Source organism: Carlito syrichta, unplaced genomic scaffold (assembly GCF_000164805.1).
Source record: "Carlito syrichta isolate Samal-C Ts95f unplaced genomic scaffold, Tarsius_syrichta-2.0.1 Scaffold308112, whole genome shotgun sequence".
NCBI classification, from domain to species: Eukaryota; Metazoa; Chordata; class Mammalia; order Primates; family Tarsiidae; genus Carlito; species Carlito syrichta.
Genome location: NW_007252208.1, coordinates 277,123 through 288,710, shown reverse-complemented (window position 1 = coordinate 288,710; position 11,588 = coordinate 277,123). Strand labels below are relative to the sequence as shown.

The 11,588-nt window shown below is 47.6% G+C and overlaps 1 protein-coding gene across 2 annotated transcripts in view; it reads left to right on the top strand.

The window, feature by feature from the left end:
- The first annotated feature begins 34 nt into the window (after positions 1 to 34).
- Positions 35 to 11,588, top strand: part of PGD (phosphogluconate dehydrogenase) — a 20,082-nt gene continuing 8,528 nt past the window's right edge. Inside the window, exons 1-6 of one of the 2 annotated variants that reach the window (XM_008064953.2) lie at positions 35 to 132; positions 741 to 920; positions 3,614 to 3,679; positions 4,440 to 4,558; positions 7,778 to 7,847; positions 10,597 to 10,731. In XM_008064953.2, coding sequence (XP_008063144.1) covers positions 88 to 132; positions 741 to 920; positions 3,614 to 3,679; positions 4,440 to 4,558; positions 7,778 to 7,847; positions 10,597 to 10,731 — 615 coding nt within the window. In that variant the 5' untranslated portion in view covers positions 35 to 87. The remainder of the gene's footprint in view (positions 133 to 740; positions 921 to 3,613; positions 3,680 to 4,439; positions 4,559 to 7,777; positions 7,848 to 10,596; positions 10,732 to 11,588) is intronic. The other variant, XM_008064954.2, reaches the window with a different exon arrangement.

The window sequence follows — 11,588 nt, the reverse complement described above, 5'->3', positions numbered from 1 at the left end:
GCGCCGGGTGGGCCGGGCCGTCCTGACGCGGCTTTGTTCTGTCCCCGGCCTCCCAGAGCTGACATCGCGCTGATCGGACTGGCCGTCATGGGCCAGAACTTAGTCTTGAACATGAACGACCACGGCTTTGTGGTGAGTGGTGGGCGCAGCCTTCTCCCTCGGCTCTGTGTGCCCTGGCGGGCGCCGGGGCCGGCCCTGAGCCGCAGCGCGCCGCTCCTTCCGCGAGGGGTCTCCGCGTCTTGCAACATGCGGGAATCCACTGGGTGCGGGCGTGGCAGGGCCGCCCCTTCGGCTCCTGGGGAGGCGTCCTGAACTCTGACCTCGCGCAGGGTCTTAAAGTAGAGATGAATGGTGGGGCTCTGACGTCCTTGCCCGGGAGATCCGGGGGGAGTGGGACTGTTTCTCCTAAACTCTAAAGTGGTGAGTATCATCCGTGACCGCAGACAGAGCCCAGGGTCCAACCGGCCGAGCCTGGATTGGCTTCTGGGTCCTAACCCAGAACAGTGACAGCCGCTACCCAGATGCCGGGTACAGTAGTCCTTTGCCTGGGTTCTCTGCCTTCTCTTCCCACCCAGGTGACGTAACTTAACGGTGACCAACCTGCCCTTGGTGAGGAAGAGGAAGAGGCAGGTCTGACCTCCCCAGAGCCCTGGGCCGAATAGAAACTTCACTGCTACTTGGTTCACAGCCTGAAGGTCCAGTGTGTCCTGGATCCCCTCACCAGGCTTTTGTCCTTTTAGGTCTGTGCTTTTAACAGGACAGTCTCCAAAGTTGATGACTTCTTGGCCAACGAGGCAAAGGGAACCAAAGTGGTTGGCGCTCACTCCCTGAAGGAGATGGTCTCCAAGCTGAAGAAGCCCCGGAGGATCATCCTCCTTGTGAAGGCGGGCCAGGCTGTTGATGATTTCATTGAAAAACTGGTGAGGCCAGCCCTGCCCTCAGCTGCTGCTGGTTTAACGGAGCTGTGTCTGTTCCTTCCTTTGGCTACTTTACTTCTTCTTACTTCAGAGATTTTTTAAAAAAATCTCTGGAGACACACTGCTCAGTTCTGACAAGATGATTGCTTAAATGTTTCAGTGTTGGTTAACTTGATTGGCACTTAGTAAGTAACACTCTATCCTGGAGTGGTAATAATTGTGAGGACACTAAGAGAACTTCCAATAACAGTTAACAATAAGAATCAGTTAACAATATGTAATCTCAGTGGGCTCGCCATCTTTGAGAGTCAGGAAGATTATTATTATTTTTTTGAGTTGGAGTCCCACTCTGTCGCCCAGACTAGAGTGCAGTGGCACACTCCTGGCCACCGTAGCCTCAACCTGCTGGGCTCCAGTGATCCTTCCGCCTCAGCCTTCCAAATAGCCAGAACTACAGGCACACGCTACCATACCCAGCTAATTTTTTTGATTTTATTGTAGAGATGAGGTCTCGCCAAGTTGCCCAGGCGGCTCTCGACCCCGCGGGCTCAGACAATCCACTCGTCTTAGCCTCCCAAATTGCTGGGATTACAGGCTGAGCCACCGAGCCCAGCCCAGAAAGATCTTACAATGTTGACTGCATAATATTTATGAGTGTTTAGTATTCACTAATAAAATGTAGTGTCCCAATTTAGAAATAGATTTCCTTTTGCTCAATATTCCTTTAAAGTAGCAATTTTCAAGAAGTTACATTATTTGCTTATTGGTTGATTGAGACAGGGTTTCAGTCTGTCACCCAGGCTAGAGCGCAGGGGCACGATCATGGCTCATCATACCCTCAAGCTCCTGTGTTCAAGTGATCCTCCTGCCTCAGCCTCCCAAGTGGCTGGGACTACAGGTGCATGCCACCATGCATGGCTTATATAATTTAATATAAATAACAAGAGATCCCCTTAGGGAATCCTAGGAACTGAGTACTTATTTTTGTACCAGTTTGTTAGCTTTAGCATTATATCTTTTTTTTGAGTTGGAGCCTCACTGTGTTACCCAGACTGGAGTGCAGTGGCATGCTCCCAGCCACCGCAGCCTCGATCTGCTGGGCTCCAGCGATCCTTCCGCCTCAGCCTTCCAAGTAGCCAGAACTACAGGCACGCGCTACCACACCCGGCTAATTTTTTATTTATTGTAGAGACGAGGTCTTGCCAAGTTGCCCGAGTGGGTCTCGAACCTGCAGGCTCAGGCAGTCCACTTGCCTCAGCCTCCCAACGTGCTGGGATGACAGGCTGAGCCACCAAGCCTGGCCAACAGTATATCTTTTTTGGAAGAAAAAAATATGCATATAATGAAGGAAAATCAGAAATAATGTATTTAGATATTCAAAAACAGTTCTACAGCAACTGCTCTGAAAAAACCAACCCATTTGGAAGAAATGTTTTCTAAGAAATGCACACTTAGCCTTTGACAATCAACAAAGGGAAGGCTAAGTATTTCTTTTCTAGAGGAGTAGTGTTAACGGGAGTTGTTGCCACAGGAGAAGAATTTGTAACCAGTATGCTACTGTCTTTTAAATAAATGACCTAGAAAGGAAGGACATTGTGATAAAAAAGGACATACTAGACTTTTTGTGTAGCAATATGCCAAGCTGCCCATGATCAGCTTCTGAGACCGAAAATGGTAGATTATTCTTTAATATAGGAACATATAAGTAATGTTAACTGGATCCTCATAGGGAGAAATTGAGTATGAAGTCAAGCCCAGACCGGCTGATGTGCTGTAGGAAGATCTTCTTGCTCAGGTTCAGTCTCTTCCTGACATCTCCAAACTGTGGCAATCAAATCATTCATTCAAACACTAGACCACTGGATATGTACAAACTGGATTCTTACTCTGTTCTAGACACTGATATGTATAGGAATTGTTTTAATATTTTGGAGCTAGTCCTAGCCCTAGTGTTGGGAATATAAACCCCAACACTACCACCAGGCAGGTAGTACACATTAAATATGAATTTTCCAAGTAGGTTTTGTTTGTTGTAAAATCTTTCAGTAGTTAAAGAGAATTATCTCATTTGGGGCGTTCTGACTAGTTTCAATAGCCCTAAGCTTTTAGAGAGTCTAGATCTAACTCAGAGGTGATTACTGAAGATTAAGTAATATTTGCTTTTAGACTATTTATTCGAGATTCATTTTTATTTGTGGCCAGCCTCAGTGACTCAAGCCTGTAATCCCAGCACGTTGGGAGGTCAAGGTGGGAGGATCACTTGAGCCCAGGAGTTCAGACCAGCCTGGGCCATATGGTGAGACTCTGTTGCTACAAAAAAATAAAAATTAGCTGCATGTGGTGTTGTGTGCCTGTAGTCCCAGTCCTCAGGAGGCTGAGGAGTGAGGTTCGTGTGAGCTCTGGAGTTCAAGGCTGCAGTGAACTATGGTCACATCGCTGTACTCCAGCCTGGGTGACAGAGTGAGATCCTATCTCTTTAAAAAAAGGACAAAAAAGACCGGGTGTGATGGCTCATACCTGTAATCCCCATACTTTGGGAGGTCAAGGCAGGAGGATCACTGAAGTCTGGGAGTTCAAGACCAGCTTGGGCAACATAGTACGATTCTGCTCTGTTAAAAAAAAAATCTTGTTTTAACTGGCAAAGGCATGCTTTATTTTTGTCTTTGGTCCACCTTAATGCTAGTGTCTGGTTGCAGGTGCCATTGCTGGACGCTGGTGACATCGTCATTGACGGAGGAAATTCTGAATATAGGGATACAACAGTGAGTGAGCTTCAGTCCACCTTCTTCTGGGTCCTGAGAACATTCTAGAGAGAGGTGTCAGTGTTGCACATGTGACAGCAGGTGAACTGCCCTTCAGTGGGGCTGACTCTTTGGGACTGGTGCTGATGCAGTAGTTCTCAGCCTTTTATCCTGCTAAGACACATTTGATGGGTGAGGATCTCAGTCACACACGTAACTCAGGAGGATGGCTGTCTAGATACCGCAGGCCGAGAGATTATGCCTAACTCCTGCTCTCCCTCCCAGTGAACCCATGATGTGTCAGTGTATAGCGTGGTTGGGAACGGCTGCTCGGATGGTGTCAAATGCTGGGGATGTCCCTGTATGTCCTGAAACGCCGAGTGGCAGTTCTTCATACTTGTATTAAACCAGCTCTTAATCGAGTCTTATTGTACAAGGTCTTTTCCAGTAAAATGGGAATGTATGTTTGGCTTTATTATTTCCTTTTTTGGGGGCAGGGTAAGTATCTTGAACGTCTATATCTAGATATCTATATATCTAGACATATATGCGTGTATATATATATTGCGTATGTGTATATATATATATATATATATATATATATATACACATTTTTTTTAACTCCCACATGAGAGGGTTAAATTTCTTGAGTGATCAGTTATTCTTAGAGCTTTTTCCTTTCCTGTCAAATGTGGGCCCTCCATACTAGTCTTATGTCTCCTCTCATTCATTGTGAGAAACTTATTTTTTGGAATAATGAAATGGTTTTTCTCTTCTTTAGAGACGCTGTCTAGACCTCAAGGCCAAGGGAATCTTATTTGTGGGGAGCGGAGTGAGTGGTGGAGAGGACGGGGCCCGGTATGGCCCGTCGCTCATGCCAGGAGGCAACAAAGAAGCATGGTGAGTTCCATCAGCCCACGCCCACTGCAGCACAGGGCAGCCTGGACTCTGAGAGTGAGTGAGCTGGGAGCAGTCCCGCCCCCGGTCTCTGCGGTGGTGCGAGTGTGAGAGCGGAGGTCACTGAGGGATGCCCGACACGCTGCTTTTATCTAGACATTTTGTTGCTTTGACCTAATATTTGTGCATACTCCTCTTTTGCTTGTCTTCTTCTGTTGTTCCCTCCAAGATGATACTAGAAGTTCTAAATAGGCTTTCAGAAGCAGTTCTGTGGACGTACTGTGCACTGTCTGGGTGTAGGAGTAAGGTCTGCCTCTTTTAGCTGATGTGTGGCCCGAAAATAGCTATTTAATAATTGTGAGCCGGGTTCGGTGGCTCAGCCTGTAATCCCGCGCCTTTGGGAGGCTGAGGTGAGTGGATTGCCTGAGCCCGCGGGTTCGAGACCCGCCTGTGCAGCGAGACCTCATCTCTATAATAAATCAAAAAATCAGCCGGGTGTGGTAGCGCATGCCTGTAATTCCGACTACCTGGAAGGCTGAGGCGGAAGTAATTGCTGGAGCCCAGCAGGTCTAGGCTGTGGTGGCCGGGAGCAGCCACTGTACTCCAGTCTGGGCGACAGAGTGAGACTCCAACTCAAAAAAAAAAATTTTTTAATCAAAAAATCAAAAATAATTGTGAGTAGGCCGGGCTCGGTGGCTCAGCCTACGATCCCAGCACTTTGAGAGGCTGAGGTGAGTGAATTGCCTGAGCCCACGGGTTCGAGACTCGCCTGGGCAACTTGGTGAGACCTCATCTGTACAATAAATTAAAAATTAGCTGGGCGTGGTAGCGCGCGCCTGTAGTTCCAGCTACTTGGAAGGCTGAGGCGGAAGGATCGCCAGAGCCCAGCAGGTCGAGGCTGTGGTGGCCAGGAGGGGCCACTGCACTCCAGTCTGGGTGATAGAGTGAGACACCAACTCAAAAATAATAATAATAATAATAATAATTGTGAGTAATGGAAAAATTGGACTGGGCCTGGGAACAAGGTGGAAATGTTTAATTTAACTTGGGGGAAAAGTTTATGCTGTTCACTGTGCTCTAGAAAGGGAGCAGGTCGACTGGTCTCGGTGGCTCAGCCTGTAATCCCAGCACTTTGGGAGACCGAGGCAAGTGGATTGCCTGAGCTCATGGGTTCGAGATCCACCAGGGCAACTTAGCAAGACCTCATCTCTACAATAAAATAAAAAACTAAGCCAGGCTCGGTGGCTCAGCCTGTAATCCTGCGCTTTGGGAGGCTGAGGTAAGTGGATTGCCTGAGCCCGTGCGTTTGAGACCCACCTGGGCAACTTGGCGAGACCTCATCTCTACAATAAATCAAAAAATTAGCTGGTGTGGTAGCGCGCACCTGTAGTTCCAGCTACTTGGAAGGCTGAAGCGGAAGGATCGCCGGAGCCCAGCAGGTTGAGGCTGTGGTGGCTGGCAGTGGCCACTGCACTCCAGTCTGGGTGACAGAGTAAGACTCCAACTCAAAAAAAAAAAAAGGAACAGGTTGGCCACCGAAGAGGAGGTGCCTGGGTGATATGGAACAGGGATGTCTGAGCCATGAGCGGGGTAGGGGTGGATGCAGAGTCCAGGCAGAAAGGGGCAAGTAACGAACTCTACACAACTCAAGCTGAGGGTAACCCTGCCGCTTAGGCCACTGAGGCTGCAGGAAAGAGGTGGCCAGATAGAAGAGTAGAGAGATGGCACAGAAGAGAAAGAATAGCAGGGGGAGGATCCTTTTCAGGGAGACGTGGAAAGGTAACGTTCTTTTCTGAATGAGCTCGATTTCTGAATATTCCAGAATTGTTAGGCAATGAAGTACAGGAATGATCCAACCCAACCCCCACAAGTGAAGGGCTTATTTTGAAATATTCTTTAAGTTGCCTCTCTGATGAGTGAGTCCTGGATTTGTGTCAATATGTTAAAGTGCAGATGCAGAGAAGCCTTTCTGCTTCTCAGAAGCTTAAACAGCTGTGTGTGTGGCACGTGCCTGTAGGCTCAGCTACTCAGGAGGCTGAGGTGGGAGGATCATGTGAGCCTAGAAGTTTGAGGCCAGCCTAGACGACATAATGAGACCTCATCTTTCTAAAAAACAAAAAAAGTTTCAGCATATTTACCTTGGGGCGCCTGCTATTGGGCTGTCAGGATGTGGACAGTGCCCACGCAAAGGCCTGACACACAGAGTGCTCCAGTCGTCAGCTGACCTTGCTCATACTGGTCTGGCAGAAGTAGAAATGGCACGTTTGCCTGAGAGACACAGTGCAAGTGCAGTGACGTTTAAGGCTTCAGGTACAACTGTCTTAATCCCCAATCCTAAATGCTAACTTTGCAGCCCTGTCAGGTTTTGTGTCTGTACCAGAATCAATAGTGAATAAAATAGTACAGGAGAAGCCTCAGGAGTTCCTGTGTCTTTCTGGGGGAACTGTGGAAGGAACGAAGGACAGCTGCCTTTCCCTGAATAATAATGTGTCTCTTAAAAATATCGGCAGGGCGTGGTGGCTCAGCCTGTCATCCCAGCACTTTGGGAGACAGAAGTGAGACGATTGCCTGAGTCCATGGGTTCGAAACTAGTCTGAGCAACTTAGTGAGATCTCGCCTCTACAATAAATCAAAAAATTAGCCAGGTGTGGTGGCGTGTGCCTGTAGTTCCAGCTACTTGGAAGGCTGAGGTGGAAAGATTGCCTGAGCCCAGCAGGTCAAGACTGCGATGGCTGTGAGCATGCCACTGCACTTCAGCCTGGGCAACAGAGTGAGATTCTGACTTAAAACAGCAACAACAACAAAAAAACCCCACACCGTTCTGTCTCTATCCTTGATCCAAATATCCAGACTCACACTCTATCTGGTAATGTACATCCAGACTGATAAAAGACAGTCTCAAAAGGAACTTCCACATTGCTTACTAACTGGCTTCACAGCTTCCTCTGGGAGTGCAACGGGCCTTCCTCTGGTGCTGTGATGATGTCTCCTCAGCCTTTCTGTCTGTAATATTCATCAGGTAACGTGGCCTCTGCTGTGCGAGCCCACAGGCTCTGGAGCAGTGGGCCTGTCCGCATGAACTAATCCTTGCTTTTTTGTGGGCATTTCCAACTCTCATTAGAAAAAAATGAGGGGGTAGTTTGGTTTGGTGTTCTTGAGTATTTAACTGAGTTCTCAGCCCGTCTCTTCTCATCTGCTGAACTATACTGTTTCTCTCCACAGGCCCCACATCAAGACAATCTTCCAGGGCATTGCTGCCAAAGTGGGAACTGGAGAACCCTGTTGTGACTGGGCAAGTTCTGGGCTACTCTCTAGAGCCAGTGGCAACATGAGCATGTCTGAGTGAAGTATGCACAGTGAAGACCACCCTGGTCCCTGGGGTTAGCTTTGTGACTTCAACCACTGGTATAACTGACGTCTAAAGTACATGCCTGCTGTACATGTGTTTGTATCTTAACTGACTGTCCATAGCCCTGAGGGTGATATTAAAAGCAGCCTTCCTCAAATCGTCTAAAAGAAATAGGGTTTTTTTTAGTCAGGTTCTTACTCTCTGTACCAGGCTGAAGTGCAGTAGTGCGATCCCAGCTCATTACAGCCTCGACTTCCTGGGCTCAGGCAATCCTTCTGCCTCAGCCTCCTGAGTAGCAGGGACTACAGGGCATACTACCATGCCTGGCTAATTTTTTGAGTTTTTGAAGAGATGAGGTCTTGCTTGTTGCCCAGGCTGGTCTCCAACTCTTGGGCTCAAGTGATCCCCCTGCCTCAGCTTCCCGTGCTGGGATTACAGACATGAACCACTTCACCCAGCTGGAAGGATGATTTTTTTCTTTTTAAGCCATGTTACTTTATGGCCAGAGAAAGAATGTCAAATTCAAAAACGGGCTTTGCTTGCCCAGATGAAAGGAAGAGGACTGAATGGGCTGTTGCTATCAAACATCCTGGCCACAAATGTGGACAAACCTCCTTCAGTTTGGGCTTCGAGTCTTCTGTGCTTGAACAGCGCAAGCTGCAGACTTTCACCCACTGTACTCCCTCTTGTATTTTGTGTTGTCACTAAAGTAAACTTTATCCCATACTGTGGTTCAACCCATACTGTGAATGGACAAAGCAGGCTTGGGAGAGCTGACAGCCATTGCAGCTCCTCATTAACTAACTGCGACAAGCCCCTGTCCTACACTGACTTCATTTTCCTTGTCTGGACGATATGGGGTTGGACGAGAAGATCTCCAAGCTCTTTTGAGATCCTGATCCCCTTTAATGGTGCATCGGCAACTTTATGTGCTGATTTTGTTATTTTAGTTTTATTTTGGGAGAAAAGCCATAGGGATGAAAGGCAGACTCAAGCATATGAGGAGCGAGGGGCCCCTCCTCCTGGGCCTGCACGCCTGGTGGTTTTAGCAGCAGAGCCAGCCTGTCCTCCCCTTCCACCAGTGCTCAGCACTGAGCTCAGCCAGAATCTGCTTAGGGTGGAAAGAGACTTGCTGGGCTTGACGTAATGGACTGGGTAACCCTCTCACTAGTATGAAGGACCGGGAGGGGACTTTCATTTCTGACGGTAGATTACTACAGTACAAGTGCAGTGACAGCAACCTCTTTTTATTTTTTATTTTTGTTATTTTTTTTGAGTTGGAGTCTCACTCTGTCGCCCAGACTGGAGTGCAGTGTCTGCTCCCAGCCACCGCAGCCTCGCCTGCTGGGCTCTGGCAATCTTTCTGCCTCAGCCTTCCAAGTAGCTGGAGCTACAGGCGTGCACTACCACGCCCGGCTGATTTTTGATTTATTGTAGAAATGAGGTCTCGCCAAGTTGGCCAGGCGGGTCTCAAACAATCCACTCACCTCCGCCTCCCAAAGCATGGGATTATAGGCTGAACCACCGAGCCCGGCTGCAACCTCTTTTAGATACGCTTAAGGCAGAGTCATAAGGAAAGAACAGTACCTGCCCTTAAATGTCTTGATCAAGTCACACTGGCTTTGCTTAGCCTCAAGGAAAAAATAGTAAGGATACCAGAAGCAGGCCCTTCTCAGTTCACTGGTGGAGTTAACAGGATGGATGAAGTGAAGATGTTACTATGTTACCACATGACCAAAGTGCCAAAGGGAGGTCAGCAGTAGAAATTCAGAGGAGTCTCTGATGTAAGCTTGGTGTATCCATCCAAGCAGTGACTCCTGGAGAGAGGCCACCCAGGTCAACCACACCTGGTCCACGGGACAGGTGTGTCCCTGTAATGGAGACAGGTACAGATAGATGACTGAGAGCCAGATGCCATTAACTTTGGCTCTTGTCACTCCTTTGTTCTGATTTCTTGCCCACAGAACAATTTTCAGATAACCTGGCTTCCCAGATTGCTTACCTACAAAGACAGAATGTGTTGATCAGACTAACACTAAAGCCCATGGCTAAATTTTTCGTCATAAATTCATAAACTAGCATTCTGATTTTACCTTGCTCGTTTATTATAAGTAACTGTCTTGTCAGCATTGGGACCTTGGAAGGCCACATTTCTGGGCGTACAAGGTTGGGCCAGACCTTGGAGCCAAGGTCATTACTTCTCAGTGCCGTTAGGAACAACTACAGGATGTTTATATTTTGAAAGCAACACAAGTGATCCAATTAGCCAGTACATTTTAGCCTCCAGTTGCTAGAAGAGTGGTAATTTCAGGAAGAAGAGGACTTTTTTCTGGCAAGTGGGAGCTGCTTTCTTTTTTTTTTTTTTTTTAGTTTCAGCCAATCAAAGTTTTTTATTTTTATTTATTTACTTATTTTTGAGCTGCTTTCAATGATGATGAGAAAGCGTGGAAGACACGGGTTCAAGAGCCATAGGCACTCAGAAACCTTTAGGGGAAGAATCTATTGGATTGGACGGCAGCTTGCGTTGAATTGCTGTCTGATTCTTGTTTCAACAATACGGCACTTATCTCCTACTTTTCTTTTATGTGGAGAAGTAGTTTTGTGTGGAGAGGTAGCTTTGCCAAATCAAGGCCGAGGGGGCTTCCCTGGTGTTCCTGCCTCTGAAGGCCTCTTGGTGCTTGTCACCCGACAGGTGGGAGAGGAGGGAGCTGGACACTTCGTGAAGATGGTGCACAATGGGATAGAGTACGGGGACATGCAGCTGATCTGTGAGGCGTACCACCTGATGAAGGATGTTCTGGACATGGAGCAGGGTGAGATGGCACAGGTGAGTTCCAGCACCGCCTCCACACCACAGGGAAGTCACTGCTTTGAGATAAGAAGAGACCTGCTACTGACAAGTGATCCTTGTTCCTGTTCCCCTGGCTATCCTGGTAGCCTGTGTGGACTCATCCTAATTTAAGGGAAGCTTACCAGTAATGGGTCTATAAAATATGCTATCTAGTCCTTAAGCAGAAAGTTCCCAGAGTCTTGGGGGTTACTGTTACCACCATTAGAGAGTCTGATTACGTCTGGCTTTGTGTTACTTTATACTCTATCTCACTTAATCCTGCAGTTGTCCCTCCCAGGACATGCAGTAGAAACTTTCCACACTGTTCAAGTTGGGACTGGTTTTCTGATAGTTATTCAAAAAAATTAGTCCAAGTGAAGAAGCCAAAGCATTTCCCCCAATATTTCATTACGAAAATATTCAAGCACGCAGCAAGATTGAAAGAGTTTTAGCCGGGCTCGGTGGCTCAGCCTGTAATCCCGCGCCTTTGGGAGGCTGAGGTGAGTGGATTGTCTGAGCCCGCGGGTTCGAGACCCACCTAGGCAGGCGAGACCTCATCTCTACAATAAATAAAAAAAATTGGTGGGGTGTGGTAGTGTGCACCTGTAGTTCCAGCTACTTGGAAGGCTGAGGCGGAAAGATCGCCAGAGCCCAGCAGGTCGGCCACTGCACTCCAGTCTGGGCGATAGTGAGATTCCAACTCAAAAAAAAAAAAAGAAAGAAAAGAAAGAGTTTTACAGTGAGCATTTGGATACACACCACTTCAATTCTGCCTTCACATTTTCCGGTACTTCTTGATTTATCACATCTGTCCATCCCTATCCATTTCATCTTTTTTTTTTTTTTTTTTTTTT